Here is a 25495-nt window from a genome sequence, read left to right as displayed (position 1 = left end):
TTGTTAAATATTTGTTATCACAGAAAAAGAATCCATTTTAGTATGTAACATACCTGCTTTGTTAACTGTTCTTCACATAGTTTGTATAGAGTAAAGAATTTTCTTGCCAGATTGCTATTTTCTTGAAAACCACAGCTGGCCAACTTTACCCTCATGATTATCTGTTCAAAAAATATAGCATTAGAATAATCATTAATATTAAAACTGCAATGCACAGCATAGTTTGTTCAAGAATCAATGGTTAATGGTTATAGTTCAGAGTATTGGCAGTGGCAAAGATGCAAGCTTATACATTATCAGCAAAAAAAAAAAAAAAAAAAAAAAAAACACTTCCCCCCACATGATTTCACCATCCCTTCTAATAATGTCTAGTTAGTCCTTAAATTTATTCAAACTATCCATTTCTGCAACATTGGATAAAAGTTCAAACAATCAACTACTACCTGCTTGCAAAAGGTAAATTTCCATCATTATCATCATGAACTTGGTCCGGCTTAGGTCTATTAAGACCTGTTCTGTTCTGTTGTAATTCTCGGAGGTGGTCTTGATCTCGCCATCGTTGTCTTGGTCGACCCACATCTCTTTTGCCTGTAGGTTTGTAGTTAAAGGCTAATTTTGGAATCCAGTCTGGGTTCATTCTTTCTAGGTAGCTAATCCATTTTTCCTGATACTGTTTTATGTCATTTACTATGTTATCTACTTTAATTTCTCACGGATATCTAAATTTCTTTGGTGGTCTAGTCTTGTACAGCCTAATAATGGTCTTAAAAATCTCTAGTTTGTGTGCATCTTTCTTATTTATGACTCAAGTTTTACAGCTGTAGAAGAGAGCTGATTTTGAAGTGATGTTGTGCAGTCATAATTTTGTTTCAATTGTCATTTGTTTTCCGAAGTGGCATTTAATCATTCCATTCATTTTATTATATTTTTGTAGTTTAGTATGGATGTCTTTCCCTTCATTTGATATTAAATTTCCCAAATAGGTGAAGTCAGATATTTGTTCTATTATTATTTCATCAACAACAATTTTGTCTCTTTGTATGTTTTTTCCTCATAATTCCTTTGATTTTGTTTTTGAGGTGGAGATTTTCATCTCATACTTTTTATCTATTTTATTCAGTTCACTTGCTGCTATCTATAGTTCATCTTCAGATTTTTCAATTATAATTTGATCATCAGAAAATAATATAGTTTGGATTTTATTCCTGTTGTTCAACTGTATTCTGTTGTTAATTGTTCATTTCCATTCTTTAATAATTTTATTTATGTAGATATTAAATGAATTTGGTGATAGTCCCCACAACCTTGTTTGACTTCTTTATTGGTGTTAATTGGGTCTGAGAGTTGACCACTAAAATATTTTATGCAGACTTTTGAGTTTTTATATAGGCTTTGCATCGCTTTCTGGAGTTGGATTAGGATATTTTTTTCATGCAGAATCTGCCAAAGTTTTTCCCGGTTTACATTGTCATATGCTTTTTCATAAACAATAAACAGTAGAAATGTTGGTAGATTGAATTCTCTTCTTTTCTCCAAAATTTGTTGTAATGAGGAAATGGCATCTATTGTGCTTCTCCCTTTTCTGAACCCACATTGTTCTTATTCTAAGAATTCTAAGAGTTCACTGTATTTATTAAGTTTATTCTTTAGTATATTAGAGTATAGCTTTGAAGCAGTTGATAGCAGTGTTAACCCTCTGTAGTTGTTAGGGTTATTTCTGGAGCCTTTTTTGCATAAATTGATTACTATTCCTGTTTCCCAATCTTTGGGTATCTGTTGCTTATGCCATATGATGTTAAATAATTTTAGTAGTGTGTTTTTTAGTAAGGTGCCACCATATTTAAATAGTTCTACATTCAATTTGTCTATGCCTGGGCTTTTTTTGGTTTTTTGATTTTTGTAATATTAACTATAGTTTTTCCATTGTTATATTTTCTTCATCTTCAGTTACCACAGATTCATCTTCCAATTCCCTAGTACCAGGGTTATACCATAGTTTGGAATAGTGTTGCTTCCATTCTGCTTGAGAGATGGAGTTGGTTTTTATTTGATCATTTGTCTAGTTGTAATTTCTTAAAAATTTTAAAACCTCTTCTCTGTGGGCCCATGATATCATGTTCTAAAGATTTAACAAATTTATCCCAGTCATCTCGTCAGATTCTTCTGGTTAGTTTTCTAACTTCTGCTCTAAGCTTTTTATATTTTATGTGTAGATGTAAGTCTTTAGTTGTAGGAACAGTTTATAGGTCTTTTTTTTCTCATTGATTGTTTGTTTCAATTCTTCATTCCAAGTTCTTAGCCAGTTTTTATTTTTTATAGGTTTATATCCAAGACTTTCTTCACCAGCTCCCAGAATTGATTTTTTCATGTTTGACCAGATTTCCTCAACATTATTACTTTCATCTGATTTGAGTTTATCTTTCAATTGACTTTCATACAGATATTCAGTGCTTTCATCTTCCAACAAATGTATTTTTAATTTCTTAGTAGTTTTTGTTTTTTATTTTCTTTGTATTCTCTTCATTTATTAAGATAATTTCTTTTTATTTTGAAAGTGCTTTCCACTAGGTGGTGATCACTGTTAATTTCACTGCCTCTGAATACTCTAGTGTCTCTAATTTTGTCATTTAAATTTTCATTAATGATAATATAATCTATTATAGACTTTGTGTGCTTGCTTCCCATGTGAATTTCTGGATATTCTTCTGTCTGAAAAGTGTATTTATAATTTTAAGTTTATTAAAAATGCAGACGTCTATCAAGCATCTTCCATTATTGTTGACGAGGGGTTCACCTTCTGATCCTATATGTTTGTCTACTGATTGAGCACCAACCCTTGCATTAAAATCTCCTGCTAGTATGAGGCATTCATTTTTGTTAGTTTGGTCTATGATCTCTTGTAATTCATCACAAAATTCTGCAGTTTCATCAATGTTGCCTTCTACTATCCTGCAACCATTCCTCCTCAATTAAAATCTGTCCCCTCACATGTACTGTTTGAGAGCAAGAGAAAGGATGCCATCAGCATTTAGCTTACTCCATCCATTCAGTTAAAGCTTCACTATTTCTTATTTTTGTATAACACATTTTTGTATAACCATGAAATTGATTTTCCCTGAAATAATTTTACAATACCTTAATACTTTTATTTTAAAGAATATACTGAACTTTATTGTTTATTTGTAAATCTTTTGTTATGCATTATAAAATTAATTAAATTTTCTCTATTTAAATTTATAACTTTTACAAATATATTTTTAAAAGTTAAAAAAATATGACAATGAAGACCATAATTCATCATTCAATTATTATAATTTTTTTTAATAAATATGAATTAAAACTAATTAACACATGATTTTCTCATAATTTTTATGGTTAAAATGATTAAACATTTAGCTAATTCCTCAATTTTATTATTTTTTTATAAAAATTTTAAAATTTTTATAAAAAATTTTTTATAAAAAAATTCATGTTGTTTCACATGTTTGTTGAAGATTTATTTTATGTGATTAAATACAGTAGACCCTCACCAATCCTGATTAATTGGGGGAAGGGGTCATCTGGATTAAGTGAAGAAAAGATTGCCCTAAAAAACAAAAAAAAAACTTAGAACACAAATAAATAGAAAATTTAATAATATAGGTAGTGCTGATGAAAATAAATAAAAAAATATCACTGAAGAGCCTTTATTTAAAAACTATAAAAATACAATACATTTATCTATTGATAGAAAATATCAGAAGTTCTACAGCAGACTCTCAATTAACCGAGACACTTCAATATTCCAAAGTTAAAAAATAAATAATAATAAACTAGGGGGCTTTGCCTGCTGCTTGCAGCACTCGCTTCTTTTGATAAAATAAAATACTTACAGAAGCTTTCGACTCTATGTGTGTGTGTCTCTTCCTCAGCTATGAATACATAAATACATGACTATATCTATATAATATTGGTGTAGATACACCATATACAACTCTTAAAGAAAAACTATGATCATAGTGCGAAAGGCATCATTTCATCTGTGTCTCATATTGTGCTCATCTTTCACGGGTTACCATGTATTGCACTACCTCGCATAATTAATGCTTCACTAATAAAGAAGACTATTGTCACTTATTCTCGGTGGGCACCACCACCACCCAGATGGCAATGTTTCAAAGCTAGTTGGCTTTTCATCCAAGAGTGGCTTTCACACTACTTTAAGAGTTGTCTATGGTGTACCTACACCGATATTATATAGTATAGAATCTTAAACTCTGAAAATATTATGTGTTGTTGCATTTAGTTTATTTAAATAAACATGTTACATATATCAATCAAGAATGGTACCACGTAGTCGTGTTAAATAAACATAGCACATGACCATGCTTAAACAAAGTTTGTTTTACTACAAGCTTCTGTTATGTATTTTTGTATCTGTTACATATTACCACGTAACCCGCATCTCTCTTCTCCCATTGGCTGAATAAATATCATTAGGAGGAAAATTATTTTAACGTATAGAAAGATAAATATCCGCTGGAAATCAAGTAATAAATAGAAAGGTATAAACAGATGTTTTCAAGTAGTAAATAAGCAACAAGAAGCAGTGTTATAGGTCATGATTTGGAGATGAATGTACCTATTATCCCGCAACGCCTGCCGTCTTCACACCTGCCACACAAAAAAATAATGGAAAGAGCACAAATGTTTAGTTTGTTTTAGTGAATTGCACGGATTGTTGTCTTCCATTGCACTGCAAAAAAGACAAATTTTATTTTGTTATTTATGTCAGAAATGTCAAAATTTTTTTTTTAGTAAATATTTTTGTTTTGTTTAGAAATTGTGAAAATGATGGGTAAACACAAAAGAGTTCTGTTTTCATTTGAACAAAAACTTTAAATTATTTAAAAGTTTGAAACTGGTGCATCCGTTAAATCTTTAATGAACCATTATAATGTTGGTAACCAAACCATATGTAATATCGTAAAAAATAAAGGGAAGCTATTAGATTTTGTGGGCACATCTGATAGCATTAAAGGCATGTCTATCAGAAAAAGTATGAAACCGTCTGTATATGAGGACCTCGATAAGGCAACGGTGTTGTGGCTTAGCCAACAATTACATAAACCCATAATATATAAAATATGATATACATATATATGTATCCTTATATATATATATATATATATATATATATATATATATATATATATCCAAATTAGATAAGTTACAGTGTAATGTAAGTACCTCCATAGTTTGAAAATCGATGTAACCACTGGCCAACCGCACCTCCAGTATACATGAAAAAATACATGAAAAATATAAAATATTAGGTTAATTAACATAATAAGCCTTACATGGGAACCCATTCTGCAAGAGACTTTGTCGAGGGCTAAACCCCTACAAAATGACCAACCCATGTTAGACTGAGCCATCGGTTTCTGTTATCATCTGCCTGTATGCCAAATCCAAATATCCATAATAATGGATCATTCATCTAATTTAAAATTAGGTTATAGTAAAGTCTATAAATCAGTATTAATCTAGCCATCCAAAAAGGGGGTATGTCTAACCATAATTTGTAAGAATACAGGCTGGATGATATTTAGCCCGACCAATTGCTGCAACATTATAAGCACAACTGAGAAATTATTAATATTTGCTGAACAATTTGCAGAAAAATGGCTAAATTAGCTAACTAAAGGCGAACGGAAAGCAGTGTAGTTAAAGCAATAGTACCTCACTCCCCCTCGAATTACTCTAATAGTTCGTGAGATATGAAAAAATAAGGTTATAGTTGGCCAGTGGTTACATTGATTTTCAAACTATGGAGGTACTTACATTACACTGTAACTTATCTAATTTGGACATACCTAATGTCCGATATAATGTTCTATCATTTGATGGCATTAATCGGTTAATTCTATATGTAACACTTAATAATTTTTTATATATTTTTACAATTTAACTCAGTAATATATGGATTCTATATACATATATATACACATATAAAGAAGAACGCAAATGAAGCGACATAAGCAATTAAACCCATCTGACTCAGAACCAACAACAACACTGAACAACACACAAGACAATGTGATGTATGTTCCATCTCTCTCTCTCTCTCTCTCTCTGCGCAGTCAGAGTGACTCATCTGCCTTCCTAAATTCTGTGTGTCTTTCAAACTACAGTACTCAACTGTGAACGGAATTTTTCAAATTTCAATGTGGATTATCCGACATCCAGATTAACTGTACTTGGATTAGCGAGTGTTTACTGTACTATAATAAACTATAATAATATTACAAACTTTCATTCACAACTGCAATCTCTGTTATAACCATATATGTTAACGTGATAATTTTTTTTCAAGATTTTTACTGCATGGCATCTTTCAACCCTAGGACATTTTTAAAATTCTCAAATAAGAAGCTTTTCTTTTCACACTTGTTATATATCTATCTTCCTTTTATATCCATAAGATTTTTTGCATGTAAATCTGACTTTTTTCTGTGTATGTTCAAATACATTTTTTGCACTTTTTTTACACATTCGCAAAAAGCAGTTTTTCTATATTCTTTTTGATAATTTTTATTAGTCTTTATGATGAGGATAAGATATATTAAATTTAGTTCAATTTTCTGTTGCCATTTAAAAATAAAAATTTTTTCAAATAATTTTTAACTAGATCGTATGTATAGCTTAGCTTAATTTTCAGCACTCACCTCATAGTAATTAAGCTGAGCTATACATACGATCGAGTTATTACATTACAGCACATAAGGCCTCCTTAAAAAATCAAGAATAATTTTTAAAAAATTTAAAAACTATTCAAAAATATTTGAATTTCATTATTAAAATAATTTAAAAATTGTTTTAAAAAATTATTTGAAAAAATGTTTATTTTTAAATGGAGCTTGAAAAAACTAATATCAATTGGTCAATTTCAACTAACTCCAACTGGAAAATTAAAAGAATTAAATACTCAAACTCCTTATTCAAGCAATGAAAATATTTAATCATTTAATAATAAAAGAGTAAATAAATATATAAAGGTATGAAAGATATTGAAAATAGTAAAGTTCATTTAATTGATTTCAATTTTAAAAACAGTTAAAACATTTTGTTAAAATTTTGATTTTTAATTTATATTAGGAAATTACACATTTTAAAAGGAAAACAGGGGTGTCTTTTTGCAGAGAGGTACTTTTTTATGTTTGTATAACTGTACATTATATTATACAACTTACATTTTCTTAGTCATTTTACAGAGAGGAGTGTTTTATAATTTTATATGTGAATGAATAATTCATGAAATAATTAAAAATGAGGGATTTTATAGGGGGGCGTTCTCAAAAAATGTCAATATTTTTAATTTTCCAGTCTTTGTTTATTTTAGGAAAATAAATGATTTAAAGAAAAAGGAGTATTTTAAGAGAGATGGTATTTTTGCATTTGTAAAAGTGTACTTTGTGCTAGAATCTACATTTTCTATACTACTGACTGTGAGGTTGTTATTTCAAAGAAGGAGATGAAGGGTATCTTTTAAGTACATCCACAAAAAATTGTTTCACAAGTAGGATCACGGACAACCATTAGAATGTTTTATATATAATTTGCCATTTAAAACATTCCCTGATCCACAAAAGTTTCCATTGATCCTGTTTGGATCAGTGGAAACTTTATAATGTTTCTTACGAAAACTTTGTAGTTATTTCATTTAGTCAATCACACTACCAGCCCTCAACCAGCAGCAATTTCTTATCTACTAAACTACCAATCCCCCTCCCCAAATCTGGAAATTATGAAAAAACTAGCATAATCATATGTTGTCAAGCATCTTTTCTCACGACAAACAAGAGCTGGAGTTGTAATTAATTTCATAAAGACATAGGTTGATGATTAAACTTCCATCTGTCATACAAGTTGATAGCCTAAATAAATTCAAGCAGGAACTGGTCAAACTTTTATAGAGAATGGATGTGTGATTTTTTTTTTTTTTTTTTTTTGGCTGATGCTAAATAAGCTCATACACTTTCTTCCTTGCATCACAATGCCTCTACTACTATTAGCATTTTAGCATTTATAAAATGTTACTAAAATATCTGTGGTGAATATTTTGCCAAAACTCTTTCTGAGCAGAAGTAAAGGCTAATATTGAAGTAACCGTCTCCTCAGCTCCCTTCGCTGCTAGCTAAGGTGTCAATGGAATGAACCTGGGTAATAAAATTACTAAAAATGCAATTTGATAATTTTTTATAAGTATAACTATATCATCCTTCTTTAAAAAATTAGAATTATTGCACAAAAATGATCAAGATCTGTAAACTGCTAAATAAAATTATTCATTAGCAAAAACACCAACTTTGCTGAAAGTGTGACCTTAAGTTGATTGTGATGAAAAAAGCAAAGAAATCTTCTCTTCAAAATAAATAGCAAGTTAATTTCACTGGGAAGTAAATCAATTCTCAAGATTTGAAAATGGATTGAAAATATTTTTGGATTTTTTTTTTTTTTTTAAACTTCAATCTTACTGCTAAATAAAACCTATTACAAAGGAATCAGGTCCAAATCTTGTTTAGTCTTTAAGATATTCAAATTCAGAGTGTCATAGACAGAGGGACACAAACAAATTATATATCTAATAACATTTATAAAATTTATTTATGTTAATCACCAATTCTACAATTATGCAAAATTTCTATTTCATCCTTAATTTTCGGTTTTAGCACTCATTTCAGCTTGAAAATGCTTTTATACAAAAAATTCATTATAGAACTGTTTATATTTAATTTTTAAAATAAAATAATAAAAAAACTACCTGTCTGTCTGGGACCATCATAGCAACACTCCGAAACATCACTTTTAAGTTTTCGGGCAACTCTTGTCTTCCAGCATATCCAGGATTCTAAGTAAACCAATAAACAAAAAAAAAATAACTGTCTAAAATGAAACACTGCTAATTTATGAAAGCACATTTCGAGAAATTCTGATGAATCAGCTATATACTACTGCAAGTTGAGAAAATGTCTAACTCTTTGAATATTGATATATTTTTTTCATGTAATGATTGTTTTCCAGGCATTCACCCAAATTAGGAGAATTTAATTTTTATGCTGTTTCTAATACATACAAAGCTACTCTTGCTTACTTATTCGATATACAATGCTACTTCACTTTCTTTTTCTATTCTTAATCTTATTCTCATTACTGAGCATTTTGTAATCCAATAGATAAAACAGCCATGATACTAAAAATAATACTTATGTCAAGTTAAAAAGATTTAAAAATCAAAATTGAAATTCAAAATTTTAAAATTAAAAACTAACTTTAACTGTTAAGAAAATAACAGAAGAGCAGAATTAATTGATTTAAATGGATAAAAAGAAGAATAGTAAAATAAACTGGGGGATTATGGTTGTGGGTACGTAAATAATCTGTTATATATAAATGTTCAAATATTTTACAAGAGTGAGTGGAGGGTCAAACTTGTTAACTTTAAAATGGTTATAGCAACTATATAGATCTTTTCCCAAATTAAGATTGCACAAATGTTTTCCTAAATACAATGTCATTAGGTATAAAAAAAGATATACAATAGTTACGACAATGGTAACTAAACAATAATATCATTAATTAATAGATTTCTCAGAAATTAGCTGGTTATGAAAAATCTGCGACATGATGTGTGTGTGTGTGTGTGTGTGTGTGTGTGTGTGTGTGTGTGTGTGTGTGTGTGTGTGTGTGTGTGTGTGTGCGCGTGCGTGCGTGCGTGCGTGTGTGTGTGTGTGTGTGTGTGTGTGTGTGTGTGTGTGTGTGTGTGTGTGTGTGTGTGCGTGTGTGTGCGTGCGCACGTTATGTGGTCAGTAAAAATAAAATCTAAATTTATAAGTTAATAATCAGAGATGCAATATTTCATAAGGGAGATGCCAACATGAAGAAAAATGAGTGATGAGGGTGTCAAAATTGAGAGTGGTTTTGTGAATAATGAGATTATCAGGAAGAAAACGCTTGATCATTCCCAATTTTTCATATCAGGAATCATATGGAGAATAAATGGGATTAAGGGAAATAACTTAGAAACAATGGGAGGATATTAATGGATGGTGCCTTAAAATGGAAAGAAAAGGAACATATCAGACAGGTAATGAAAAAATTAAAAATGGAGGAAAAAAGAATATGCTACAAGACAATAGCAGGAAAGAGTGTGGAATACATACAAAGGTTAAAATAAATAAATAAAAATCATGCACATACAGCAAAACTTCAACAGGTTATAACTCACTGACTACCAATCTGCATAAAAATTCCTTCTACAGGTGTGAGTCAAATGAAAACAAGATTTTGATTGTCTAAATTTAAATTCCATGCTGCTTCTCTTCTCTGTGTGCCATCTCCTAACGGAGGTCAGCAACCACAACAGCAAATCAATCTCTCTCTCTCTCTCTCTCTCTCTCTCTCAGCACTGAACAGCTGCTCAGTAATAAGTGCTATGCAATTCTTAATGTTATCACACCATGATGTATGTCTTCCATTCTTCCCTCAATAATTAGCTGTGGAATTGCATATTTGTTGTTCCTAACTAAGTATCCAAGATATGGCGTTTTTCTTTTCTTTATGTCCTCCTTCAGAAATTCCTGGGTTTTTCCAATTCTCTGCAGGACACTCTATTGGTCACTCTTGCTGTCCGTGGTATCTTTAACATTCTTCTGTATGTCCACATTTCAAATGCTCCTAGTTTTCTTCAGGTGTTAGTTTTCAGTGTCCATGTCTCGGCACCATACAACAAAACTAACCAAATGTAACAAATTTAAATAATTCAACAAGAATGTCGGTGTTTTTGTAGTCGAGAAATTTGACTACTTCTGCTATAATTTCGTCAGGTCCTTTGGCTTTTCCCTTCTTCATTTATTTAATCACCCTATACACATTGAATCTTAGGATGGATGGCCCTACCACTACACCATTGTTGTCATCTAGTTCACGTTCACTTCAGCAAAGAGGTTGTTTATGTATTTAGTCCACTTGTCCAGTTTTTCTGATTCTTCCATGATAATCTCACCTTTGCATTTTCGATTGAAGTTGGTTGTTTCCTTCTAATAATTCCTGAAATCTCTTTAATCTTTTTGTGAAGATTGAAATCATCATCATGTTTTTCTTGCAGAGCTTCTATTTCCCTGTGATCCAGCTGTCTTTAGCTCCTTTAATTTTGTTCTTAATCAGTGTATTCACTTCCTTGTAACTTATTGCATTACAGTTCTTAAATGTTCTTCACTTCTCCATGACTGTCAAAATTTCATCTATTAACCAGTCCTTCTTCAGACATTTTCCATAACCTAGAACTTCTGAGCTAGTTTCAGTCAGAACAGATTTAAAACTCTTCCAAAGATCTTCCACTCCCCTCCCCTCCTGCCTATGGATGTGTTGCATTCTTTCATTAAGGCATGTCTTCATTAACTGATATGTTTCTAGATCTTTTAACTTTTCTAAGTCAACCTTCTTCATCAGTTGCTTTCTCCTAGTAATTTTCAATCTCAGCTTGTCTCGGTTACGACTGAACTGTGGTCTGAATCAATATCTGCACTGGGATATGTCTTGGTGTTTTTAATACTGCTCAAGAAATGCCAATTGATCATGATATAGTTAATTTAGCTTCTGACCATGCTTTGTGGGCTGTCTAGGGGCGACTTCTATGTATAGAGCTGTATCTTGGAGAATTGAAACCAGGTGTTAGCAATCATCAAGCACTCATCTTGGCAAAATTGTATCAGCCAATCCCCTCTTTAATTCCTTGCCCCAAGACCAAATTCTCCTACAGTTTCACCAGATCTGCCTTTTCCAGCCTTAGCATTCAGGTCTCCCATAACAATATTTAGGTCTTGTTTCTTTGTTAATTTGACTACTTCTTTCAAGCTCTCTATAGAAACATTCAATTTTCATATCTTCCTTATCAACCTGCAGAGCATATACTTGAATTATTTTAACATATAAACATTGTCCCTTCAACTGGAGTAACATCATTCCTAGAGTAGTAAAAGGTTGTGTCTTCGGAAACACATGTGCCTGAACTGGGCCATCTGTTTCACATAGCCCCATTACCTGTACATTAAGTCTTTTCATCTCCTGGATCACATTCTTAGGTTTTCCCACAGCAAACAGCATTCTGACATTCCATTTTCCAATTCAAAAAAGAGTCACCATTTTGAGCTAGAGGATTATTAGCACCCTATCCCATTAAAGGGACAGCAGAAAATTGGGGAAGGTTGTTGTAGTTTTCTTGCCATGGAAATTGTTCTAGGGATATAGTAATGCAGTAATTTCCCTGCTGGTGTTCTGCATCGCAATGCTGTAATGACATAATATATCACTAAGCTGTCAGGTGAATTTCAGATAGCTTCTATCCCCACTGTAGGAGATGCTGCCCTCATTAGGAGGTGTTATTTAGAGCACCTTCTGCTAGGTATTTTGCCTTGCTGGGCTAAAGAGTCACAACTATCCTGATTTGAATTGGAGTTTCCTTCTCCCAGGTTTCTCTCTTAGTCTGGCTCCTACCAGCTTGGGAAAACCTATTAGTAGCTATGCTATTGCTGGCATTGCTCTCGAGGTTGTCAGAGCATGCAAGCCCCATCACCACGACAAGGTGAAGATACCATCCGTGTTATTATCAATATAAATTCAGGAATTGGTACTATTTTTTCAACTAAACAATAGAGCAGACTTGCAATTTTCTTTTTTTTTTTTTTTTTTTTTTTGGTATCTAATGACAACAATCATTAATGAAGATGAAAGGTTATACATAGAAAGAAGGTGCAGGAAGCCAGTTATAGACATTCATTCATTTGGAGAAAATGAGTAATTAGCTGTTCACAACAGTTTTTAGTCACTTTAACTCACAGAACCGATAGCTAACAAAAGAATTTCAAATATCAGGATCTTCAGAAATGCGTTTTCAGAAAAATATATGAACTAACAGAAGTAATGGAAAGACCACATTACAAATGAGGAAATAAGGAAAACTATGGGTTAATAAATATCCAATAAAATGTAAGGAGACAAACTTAAAATGATATGGGCACACAGGAGGCCTGGGTGAAGAAAAATTAGCTAAGTAGATATTTGAAGCTAAAATATTTGGTAATAGGCCCAGAGGCAGACCAAGATGAAGGTGGACTGATCGTATCATGCAAGCATTAAATGAAAAAGAGATTACTCCAGCTGGTGATAACAATATAGCAGAAAACAGAATGTTGTGCAAGAAAAGGAATAGAAAGTTGACAGTTCAAAAGAAGCCATTTGTACGATTTAATCACCCATAGACACACATGATATAACATATTTAAATGATGATATCGATGAGGTTTTTAATTCATGATTTTCTTTAAGCCTTTTCCACAGCACATTAATGTGTTATTGCCCTTGTGCTGTAAAGTCCATAATAAAACAATCTAGGTCGACAACTACTCAACCCAGACTTCAACAGATATCAAAACATTCAGTTCAGCTTTAATTTTTCGTTGCTTTCTAGTTAGCATTAGCAACAGTAGAGGCATATGATGCCAAAAAAAGCAAGTTTAAACAGCATCAGAAAAAAAAAAAAAACACCTTCCCATTTCACCTATCCATTCACTACAAACATTTGTTCCGGCAATAAACCACCTGCTGGCTATAAACAAATGTCCATACATCTATTCTACAACTGGCTTTCCTCAATTTGAATTTATACCCACCTCAGGTGCATAATCTAAGAAAGAGGAAGAATTCCATCAGCATTGATCTTGCTCAAACCATTATACAGATCAATCAGATAACATGGGAGAGGCCTAGTCAACAGACACTGCAATTTGCAGAACTTAAGCCCTTCTTGGTAAGAACAACTCTTTGTTCCCCCCACCAATCTTGTTGTCCATCTCTGTACTCATTCCAGCACCATAACATACTTTCTAAAATAAGACCTCCAGACATGCATGCAGTACTCAAGGTGTGGCCTGACCATTGCCTTATACAAGAGGATAATCACCTCCTTATCCCTCCTAGTAAAATTCCTGTATATCACTGACAAAATACGAGGAGCTGCTGTGGCAGTCTGTCTACACTGCTCTGAAAACATATCTAACTGCACAATTACCCCTAAGTCTTTTTCATTATACTGCAAAGTACTGTATACCTATATACAGTACTTTGCATTTGTCAATGTTAAACTTCAGTTTCCACCTATCAGCCCATCTGCTCAACATTTCTAGATCCTGTTGCAGTAACATACTCTCATTAACAATCCTGCCAATCTTTTTATCATCTGCAAAGTTGAACAATAAGCCTGACACATTCATCAAATTATTGATAAATATAAAAAACAACTATGGTTCCAGGACCGAGATCAGGGGGATTCAACGTTAGTCCACGAAGAGCACTGTCCATTGATTACCACTCTTTGTTTTCTCCCACTCAACCATTCCTTTATATACAGCAGCAACGTGCCCTTAATGCTATACTGCACCAATTTCTACAATAGTCTGCCATGTGCAGTCTGCCTAAAGCAATATCAAAAGCTTTCCTGAAATCCAAGTATAGTGATATTAAAATTATTTTTTGTATCCAGTTCCTTTGTGACCACATCATAGTATCCAATCAAATTGGTCAGACAAGACTTCCCCCTTATAACATATCCAAGCAGTGTCTGAACTATAATTGCAGTTTTGTCAAGATGATCTTGCAATGCTTCTTTAACCAGTGACTTCATTATCTTCCCCAGAACAGAAGTTAAACTAATAGGATTGTACTCATGTCACCCTTTGATCCCCCTTTGTGAACTGGTGATACACATGCACATCTCAAGTCTGTGGAGACCTCCTCTCAGTTCAAGTATGCTCTCATAATTATGGCTAAGGGTTTACTTACTTCCTTTGATGCGTTCTTTAACATAACTGGATAGGATGGGATCCTCCCCAGTGGCTCTCTCATGTTTAACTTCAACAATTTCTCTTCCACTTTGCTCTGTTATTACAAAACAATTAGTTCCTATAGTTCTCTGTTAGAGATTGATTAGCTTCTGGCCTCCACTTCCTAACAGAATTTCTCATGTATGAATGTAGATGCAAAATATTCATTTGATTTGACAGCTTTCTGAACAGAATCACCAACATTCAAACCCCTCAATTTCAAGTGGATGAATCTGATTCATCCCTTTCCTTCTACAGTTTACATAAGTAAAGAAATCTTTGCTGTTTTTCTTTGCATCCTTTGCAAGAGATTTGTCATAATCAGCCTTTGCATGCCTAACCTTCTTTGTGACTTTATTACAGAATAGCTTATATCTGCCATAGGCTTCAGTGTTACCTGATAATTTATATGCATTATATGCATTTTTGTCCTGTGCCACAAGTCTCAATAGTTTATCTGACCTCTATTTATGCCTAAACCTTAAACAGTATTTCTTAATTGATATGAAAAGAATAGTAGCTTCGACAAATAATTGCTTGAATGCTTCCCATTTAGAATTTGCTTTTGGTAAAATTGTCAGTTGTTCCCAAGGTATAGAATTTAAAAACTGCCTGAGCCCACCAGTCACCTTTACAAAAACAAAAACCCTTCCCACATCACTACACTGTGATCACTACCACCTGATGGTTCCATTATCTGCAGATTCTTACTTCATGAATAATCACTGCTGGTAATCAGATCAAGAGTATTACTCCCTCTGGTTTCTTTTCAAACATGTTGCTGTAGAAAACAATCATCTAATAAATCCGCAAAAGTCTTGATAGTTTGCAAGTGACCAATATACAAGTTCCAGTCAATATCTGGGAAGTTAAAATCCCTCACTAAAAGACATTCTGATGTACAGACCCACTCTATTTGTCTCTACAGTTGTTTGTTGTGGTCTTCAGAGTCATTAGGCCTATAACACACTCCTACTCTGGGTTTTGCTTTCCCAGTGACTGACTCAACATTGCACTGTCCACTCATGTCAACTGGATGCACTTCCTTAGATTTTATATGTTTCTTAACTAACAGCATAACCCCTCCTCCCTTCATATCCTTTCTGTACACATTGACTCTCCAAATTCCAATTTTGCATTCCTTACATCTGAGTAACGCCATGTCTCTGAGATTCCAACGATATCTGCCTTTGATGTCTTGAACAGCATTTCAAATTTGTCGGATTTATTTACTATACTCCTAGGATTGGTGTACATGCAAGTATACATGCACCTGTTCTTACTTTTAGTTACCGTAACAGAGCCCGTGTATTTACTTGTTCCACGATGACTCCCACCAGTTCTTAAAATCCTCAGCAATTTGCTTTCTAAGCTGCTGCTCATTTCAATAGAAGTAGTGCAAGAATCACTGTCACTCTGCCTACAGCTACTATTAATCTATTAGTCAGTGCATTCCTGCAAGGGTTAGAAGTTTCCTGACCTATCTAACATTGCATCAATAGCATCAGCAAATATTCTTGCACCCTTTCAATTTAAGCATATCCTCTGCAAAAACAATCTCTATTGTTAACAAACACAGACCATGCCGAGAAAAATTCTACCCCATGAGTCTTGAGCAATCTCTCCAGGGTTGAATTCATTGATAAGGCTCTCATCATACACTGCTTCCTATTTGTGTCCTTAAAAGATTAAGGACACAAATAGGAAGCAAATATTAAGGACTCAACTTTTGCCCTGGTGGACATACCCTGATCTTTTTTGCACAATATATTTCCCATTTCCACGACAATTGAGTCATCAACAATAATTATTCATGTTGGACCAGTGCATTCTGCCATGAAGATTTCCGCTGTGTTGCCTGATACACATGAGTGAGCTCTGGCATTGATTTGGGCAGCTATGAGCTTGACAAGTCACCCCTTTTTAGTTCCTTCAAGGGCATCTATCATAACCTTTGAAATCTCATAGAAGCCCATCAGAATGCTGAGTTGGTGCCGAATGTCTTTGCATTCTCTGCACCTAGCACACACACTAAGACATTCTACTAGGCTAGATCATGTCCTGTTCCAGAAATTCTGCAAACAATTCACAAGTTGCACATTTTTTTAGACTGTGATGCACTGGAGAATCTTTCTCTCCAGTGCTGCAGCACCCCTGCTACTTTGTGCCCATTGCATTGCTGCTCCTGTCTGGGGAATCATTTCCATTTAAAAACAATTTAATTGAGTAACGATGAAAATTAATATGGTTAATAAATTTAATTGATTAATTGAAAATACTACACCAAACTGAGAGATTCCTAAATGCAGTGATACATATTACACTATCTAGTTCTATATTGAGTTCGAGATATAGGTTATGCTATAATATAATGATCATAAAGTTAACTTACTTAACATTATTAATTAATGTAAAATTAAATAAACACTGTGAATTTTATAAGAAAATTATCCTACTAACTCCAACCTATATGATTCAAACTTCTTGAGCTATGCATTTACCACAACTAAAAATTAGAATTCCCCTATCACTCACTCTACAATACTATAACAATGGCAGCAAGTTTCAAATGATACAAAGGTTCTATGTATATTTCATAATTATGGCTAAGAGTTTCTTAATCAAATACTTCAAATTCACTTATGCTGTTTCTTTTAATATAACTTGATAAATCCCATCAATTCCAGGTACTTCAATTACTATAGCTAGGAAGTGTGCATGTGATCTTCTATTTTCTTCTTAGTTATAACAAAACCATTTAACTACCAGTTACAACCTGGTGTACTTAAGGTGTTCCCATCACTAAGTTTACTCCTTACATCACTTAAGGTGTTCCCATCACAATATTTTACTCCTTGCGCATGGAGTAAAATATTTATTTACTTTGTCAGCAATCTGAATAGGATCATCAGTAGTTATGCTATTCATATCAAAGAGTCAAATGTTATTCATCCCTTTCCTTCTATTATTAACATAAGCAAAGATTTCCTTACTACTTTGCTTTGCATTCTTAGCCAAATACTTCTCATAATCTGCCTTGGTTTGACTAACCCCCCCTAACCAAGTGACCTGACTGCAGACAAGTTTGTACTTGATATAGGATGCGGAAAGGTCAGGGAATGACCACCGCATATCCCGGAGCAATATGGCCTTAGTTGCTAATGCTCCTAAAAACCAAATAAACAAACAAACAAACAAACTTGATATAGGATTCCATATTCCCTGACAATTCATAATAATATCATGTATTTTTCTTCTTTAACACTAGTCTCATCAGTTCATCCAACATAAACCTTGAACTGTATTTCTTGGTCAGTATAATAAGCTAAATAACTTCTATTATTACTTCCCTGAACACCACCCATTTAGAATTTGCAACTGGAAACGTCATCACCTGGTCCCACTGAAAAAAAATTTAAATCAGTCTAAGATCGCAGCAGACAACTTCATGTAAGCAAAATCCTCCTTCCCCCTTTTGCTTGACATAAGGTATATCTTAAAGTATAGAATACCCCACATCAATATTCTGTGATCACTGTTGCCTAGTGGTTTCTTTATTTGGATGTGTTGTTGGTTTAGGAATTTATTAGGCACATCAGCAATTATGGCCATACTGCACCACCTTTACCTGGCCATTTTTGATGTATGATGAGTCACTCCTAATAATTACATCAACGGTACAGCTTTCTCTTCTTACCCCTCTAATATGCTGTTGTAGAAAACAGTTATCTGATAAAAACAGAAAAATTCTACTAGTGTGTGAGAAACCAACCCATAAGTTAGCATTAGCATTAGTAAAGGCACATAAGGCAAGAAAGCAAGTTTATACAGCATCACCCAAAACAAAAAAAAAAAAAAAAAAAACATTTCTCATTTCACCCATCCACTCGCTCTAACTCTTTGTCTACTTCTGCCTTGAATCTATTCAAGTTATCAACTTCTACAACGACAGATGGAAGTTTGTTAGCATTAGCATTAGTAGAGGCATATGATGCAAGAAAGCAAGCTTATTCAGCATCAGCCAAAAAAAAAAAAAAAAAAAAAAAAAAACAACCACTACTCCCATTTCACCCCTCCGTTAGTTCGAAATACCTGTCCAGCTGAGCCTTAAATTTGTTTAGGCTATCAACTTCAACAACAATTGATGGGAGTCTATTCCACAAACCAACAGCCCGCTGGCTAAAGGCAAATTTCCGCACATCTATCTGACATCCGTCCTTCCTCCATTTGAATTTATGATCTCTCAGGTGATTATTCTGAGCAAGAGGAAGAATCCCATCGGCATTGAGCATGCTCAAGCCATTCAAAGCCTTATACACCTCTATCAGATCACCTCGCCGATGCCTAGTCTCTAGGCTCTGTAATTTGCAAAACTTAAGCCTTTCTTCGTAAGAGCAACCCTTTGTTCCATTCACTAATATTGTTGCCCTTCTCTGTACTCGTTCCAGCAGCTCTACATCCTTCTTGAAATGAGGCCTCCAGACCTGTATACAGTACTCAAGGTGTGGCCTGACCAATGACTTATACAAGGGAATAATAACATCCCTGTCCCTATCCCTGCTAGAATATTTCCTGTATATCATTGACAAGACACCATGAGCTACTCTTGCAGCTCGTCTGCACTGCTCAGAGAACTTCATATCTGCCTGCACAATTACACCCAGGTCCTTTTCATTCTCTACCACTGCCAGCGTAGTACCACAGAGTTGATACGTTGATCTGGGGTTACTGTTTCCCATATGTAGTACTTTACATTTGTCAATGTTAAACTTCATTTGCCACCTCTCAGCACATCTGCTCAACCTTTCCAGATCCTGTTGCAGCAGCATAGTATCAGTAGTGTCCTTAACAACCCTGCCAACCTTGGTATCGTCTGCAAACTTGGACATTAAGCCTGATACACCATCATTAATATCATTTATAAATACAGAAAACAACAATGGACCCAACACTGAACCCTGAGGAACTCCACTAATAACATTAGTCCACGTTGAGCAGTGTCCATTGATTACCACTCTCTGTCTTCTGCCACTCAACCATCCCTTTATCCATAGCAGCAATTTGCCTCCAATGCCACACTTCTCCAATTTGTGCAGCAGTCTTCCATGTGCAACAGTATCAAAAGCCTTTCTAAGATCGAAATATATAATATCAAAGTTATTCCCTGCATCCAGTTCTCTTGTGACTACATCATAGTATCCAATCAAATTGTTCAGACAAGACCTGCCCTTAACAAAACCATGCTGTGTCTGAGCTATAACTGAATTCTTATCCAGATGATCCTGCAGTGCTTCTTTAACCAGTGCCTCCATTAATTTTCCTGGAACCGAAGTTAAACTAACAGGTCTATAATTACTTGTGTCAGCCTTTGATCCTCCTTCGTGAATTGGGGTTACATTTGAACATCTCCAGTCCATAGGTACCTCCCCTGAGTCCAAAGAAGCTCTCATAATTATGGCTAGGGGTTTGCTTACTTCCTTTGCTGCCTCCTTTAATATAACTGGATAGATCCCATCCACCCCGGGTGCCTTTTTTATGTTTATCTTCAACAATTTCTCCTCCACTTTCCTCTCAGTTATTAGAAAATCATCTAGCTCACTGCCAATGTTTACTTCACCTAAGACATTCCCCTTCCTGAATAACTCCTCATGTGTGAATGTAGATGCAAAATACTCGTTTAGATTGTTAGCCACCTGAGCTGGATCCTCAACTGTTGAACCATCAACATCCAGTGGACCAATCTGATTCATCCCTTTCCTTCTTGAGTTTAAATAGGTAAAGAACTCTTTTCTGTTTTTCTTTGCATCCTTTGCCAAGGATTTCTCATAATCTGCCTTTGCCTGCCTAATCTCCTTTGTGACTTGGTTACAGACCAACTTATATCTATCATAGGCTTCCATGTCACCCATTAATTTGTATGTATCCCATGCATTTTTCTTCTCTGTCATATGTCTCATTAGCTCTTCTGACAACCATTTAGGCCTGAACCTTAAACAATAGCACATTGTACTCCCCAAATTCCAGTTCTGCATTCCTTATATCTGTGTGACACCACGTCTCTGATATCCCAACAATATCTGCCTTTGATGTTTTGAGCAATACCTCAAATTCATCAAATTTATTTACTAAACTCCTAGCATTGGTGTACACGCAAGTATACATGCACCTGTTTCTATTCTTAGCAACCCTAACACAACCCATGTGTTTACTTGTACCGCAATGACTTCCAGCAGTCTCTGAAATATCCTGCATCTTATTTTTCAGGCTTCTGCTCATTCCAATAGAAGCAGTGGAAGAATCTCTTTCACCTCTGCCAGTGGCTACTGTTAATCCATTAGTCTTTGTCTCCCCCCAAGCTAGCAGTTTTCCGACCCACCTAACACTGCCTCGATAGCATCAGCAAATATTCTTGCACCCTTTCTATTTAAATGTATCCCATCCCTGTAGAAGCAATCTCTCCTGTTAGCAAGTACATTCCAGGATGCAAAAAATTCTACCCCTTGAGCCTTGCACAATCTTTCCAGGGTCGAATTGATCGACAAGGCTCTCATCATATACTCCCTCCTATCGTGTCTGGGCAGAATTGCAGACACTTTCAAATTCAACCCTACTTCACGGCTTTTTTTCAACAGTGACCTGTACTTGTTAAGTAATTCCGCTGGTCTCCTATCTTAATATCATTAGTGCCAATGTGTACAACTATATCACCTTTTGTGCCCTTAAAAGATGATATCTGCTCTACAACGTCATCAACCTTTGCCCCTGGCAGACATACCCTGGTCCTGTCCTTTTTACAAAGCATGTTCCCCGTTTCCCTGACAATAGAGTCACCAACAACTACTAGTTCCTGTGGGACCAGCGCATTCTGCCTTGGGGGCTGCCTCTGTGTTGCAAGATGACCAAGTGCAAGCTTTGGCGTTGATGTGGGCAGCTGAGAGCTTGATGGGCCCCTCAATTTATTTCCTTCGAGGGCATCCACCCTGTCCTTCAAGGTCTCATATAGGCCCATAAAAACGCCGAGTTGTTGCCTAATTTCCTTGCACTCCTTGCATCGTGCACACACAAAGACATCCCCCATGGCAGAATCATGTCCCGTACCCGATTGCTCCGCAAACATCAAGCAAACAGTGCATCTTAAAAGGCTGTGATTCAGAGGGCAACTGCCCCCCTCAGTTCTCCCCTGAGTCACAGAACTCCCATTAGCTTGAGCCTTTTGCTTTGCTGCTCTGGTCAGAGTCATGATTTCGATTTAAATGTCAATAAAATTACAATTTCAGAACAAAATTAAAACCTTAAACTTGTATCTTAACACAGTTATAACGCTATATTTATTTTTCAGTATCAAGTGTTATCTACGAGTTCCCTTTATATAACTTCCGTATCAAGTATGTATTAATTATTTGTTACGTTTGTACTCTAAGTCGTTATATATATATATATATATATAGTTAAAAGTACAATTTAATTGAGAATGAAGTTTAACAAGATTAATAGATCTACTGATTAATTGACAATATTATATTATGCACTATACTATACAAAGCTAATGCTATCGAATCCGGATATGCTGTATCGCGTTTCAGTAACGAGTGTTATCTACGAAATTCCTTTATATAACTTCCGTATCAAGTTATATATTAATTATTTATTTTTACTAATTATTTATGTTCCGTAACCTAAGTGGTTATATGTATAGTTAAAAGTACAATTTAATTTCCAATGAAGTTCGACAAGATTAATAGCTTTTACTGATTAATTTTCACGTAACAATGGCGGCTGTTTATGAACGGTAAACACGTGGATTTGATACCCTTTCCGATACTAAGTAATACCTACAAATCTCTATCTAAGTTACTTTAACTTTAAGTACCGTAAATAGGAATATAAAGCTACTCTAAAAATAAGTTAATATGTCAATTTAAACTAATAAAGCAGAAAATAAATCAGAAAAAACTTCTCTGTTCCAAGAGCGGCAGAAAGGCACGTCCGCACAGGAAACTCTCGTCCTCAAACTTGTTCCTGCAATCAACCACACTCTGGCTAAAGCGAAACTTCTGCACATCTACTCCGCAACCGCCTTTCCTCAATTTGAATTTATGCCCTCACAGGTGATTATTTTGAGCAAGTTCAAAATAATCAAGGCTTTATTCGCCTCAATCAGATCATCTCGCAGGTGCCTAATCTCCAGACACTGTAATTTGCAAAACTAAAGCCTTTCTTCGTAAGAGCAACCCTTTGTTCCATTCACTAATCTTGTTGCCCTTCTCTATACTCTTTCCAGCAGCTCTACATTCTTCTTAACATGAGGCCTCAAGACTTGTATACAGTACTCAAGGTGTGGCCTGACTATTGCGCGGCGCCTCCGTAGCCAGGTGGGAAGGAGCAGCAGTGCATAGCACACGCTTCTTGATTAGACTGGGGTTCGAGCCCGTCACCACCAAATACGGAGAATGTGGAAAGGTCAGGGAATGACCACCGCATATCCCGGAGCAATATGGCCTTAATTGCTAATGCTCCTAAAAACCAAATAACAAACAACAAACTGACTATTGCCTTATACAAGGGGATAATCACCTCCTTATCCCTGATAGAAAATTCCATGTTCAACCCAAGGGCTCACATCTGGTGGGTATGGGCTTGGCATACCCAGGGTCCTGAGCTGGATATCATCATTCTTCTCTTTCTTGGTGATTCCCTTCTCTCTCTCTCTCTGGGTAACTTGGGAATTTTTTTGGCTGGTTCAGCATAAGCCTCAAGCTTCCTTGCACCATATGGCTAATAATAATAATAATCATTGACAAGACATCATGAGCTATTCTTACAGACCATCTGCACTTCTCAGAAAACTTCATATCTGACTTCACAATTATCCCTACGTCATTTTCATTCTCTACCACTGTCAGTGAAGTTCACACAGTTGATACGTTACTCCAGGGTTACTGGTTCCCATATGCAGTACTTTATATTTGTCAATGTTAAAATTAAGTTGCCACCTTCCAGTCCACCTGCTCACCTTTTCTAGATCCTGTTGCAGCATATTGTCAGCAGCATACTGTCATTAGTGTCAATAACAACCCTACCAACCTTCATATGTCTGCAAACTTTCAACATTCTTCCTAAAATGAGGCCTCCAGACAGTACTCAAATGAACTAATGAAACTCGTGGCAGAGAAGAAAAATGCATTGGATGGATATAAATTATCAGGTGACACAGAAGCCTATGGCAGATATAAGCTAGTCTGTAATCAAGTCACAAAGGAGGTAGTAGTAGTAGTAGTATTAGTAGTGGCATGTGATGCAAGAAAGCAAGTGTATGAGCTTATGCAGCATCAGCCAAAAAAAAAAAAAAAAAAATTACACCACAACGACAAATGGAAGTTTGTTCCAGCAATTAACCACCCGCTGGCTAAAGGCAAATTTCCGCACATCTATTCTACATCTGTCCTTTCTTAATTTGAATTTATGCCCCCTTAGGTTCGTAATCTGAACAAGTGGAAGGATCCCATTAGAATTCAGCATGCTCAACCCATTCAAGGACTTATACACCTCAATCAGATCATCGTGCAGGTGCCTAGTCTCCAGCCACTGCAATTTGCAGCACCTAAGCCTCTCTTGGTAAGAGGATCCTTTCATTCCCCTCAGAAGGCAGATTACAAGAAATCTTTGGCAAAGGATGCTAAGAAAAACAGCAAGGATTTGTTTACTTATATAAACTCTAAAAGGATGGGGATGAATCTGATTGGTCTACTTGATATCGATGATTCGACAGTTGATGATCCTGCTCAGATAGCAAACAAACTGAATGAGTATTTTGCATCTACATTCACACATGAGGAGTTTTTAAGTTTTGAAAATGCCAGAAGTCTATCAAATTTTAGCATGGTGTGCTTAATGATTTTGTAATAATTGAGAACAAAGTGGAGGAGAAAGTGTTGAAGTTAAACATAAGAAAGGCACCTGGGGTGGATGAGATCTATCCAGTTAAATTAAAGCAGGCGACAAAGGAAGTTTTTTTTTTTTTTTTTTTTAGAAGCATTAGCAACTAAGGCCATATTGCTCTGGGATATGCAGTGGTCATTCCCTGACCTTTCCGCATCCTCCGTATTTGGTGGTGACGGGCTCGAACCCCCGGTCTAATCAAGAAGCTTGTGCTACGCACTGCTGCTCCTTCCCACCTGGCTACGGAGGCGCCACAAAGAAAGTAAGCAAACCCTTAGCCATAATTATGAGAGCAACCTTGGATTCAAGGGGAGATCCCCACAGACTGGAGATGTGCAAATTATCCCCAATTCACAAAGGGGGAACCAAAGGTTGACATGAGTAATTACAGAACAGTTAGTTTAACTTCTGTCCGGGGGAAAATAATGGAGTTACAGGTTAAAGATGCATTGCAGGATCATCTAGACAAGACTGCAGCAATAATTCACCCACAGCATGGGTTTGTTAAGGGAAAGTCTTGTCTGCCAAATTTGATAGGATATTATGATGTGGTTACAAAGGAACTGGATGCAAAAAATAATTTTGATATCATATACTTGGATTTCAAGGAAGCTTTTGACCCTGTTGCGCATGGAAGA

At 35.0% G+C, this 25495-nt stretch overlaps 1 protein-coding gene across 1 annotated transcript in view; it reads right to left on the bottom strand.

The window, feature by feature from the left end:
• LOC150085960 (dynein axonemal heavy chain 8-like) overlaps nt 1-25495 on the bottom strand; it is a 1559705-nt gene that overhangs the window by 848284 nt on the left and 685926 nt on the right. The window contains exons 42-43 of the mRNA XM_090374756.1: nt 8804-8890; nt 54-161 (exon numbers count right to left, since the gene is read on the bottom strand). Coding sequence (XP_090230882.1) covers nt 54-161; nt 8804-8890 — 195 coding nt within the window. The remainder of the gene's footprint in view (nt 1-53; nt 162-8803; nt 8891-25495) is intronic.

This window comes from Mastigoproctus giganteus, chromosome 5 (genome assembly GCF_048544385.1).
Source record: "Mastigoproctus giganteus isolate SK-2022 chromosome 5, ASM4854438v1, whole genome shotgun sequence".
Taxonomy (NCBI): Eukaryota; Metazoa; Arthropoda; class Arachnida; order Uropygi; family Thelyphonidae; genus Mastigoproctus; species Mastigoproctus giganteus.
Note: the sequence above shows the minus strand (reverse complement) of the source record. Positions and strands in the feature narration are given on the sequence as shown.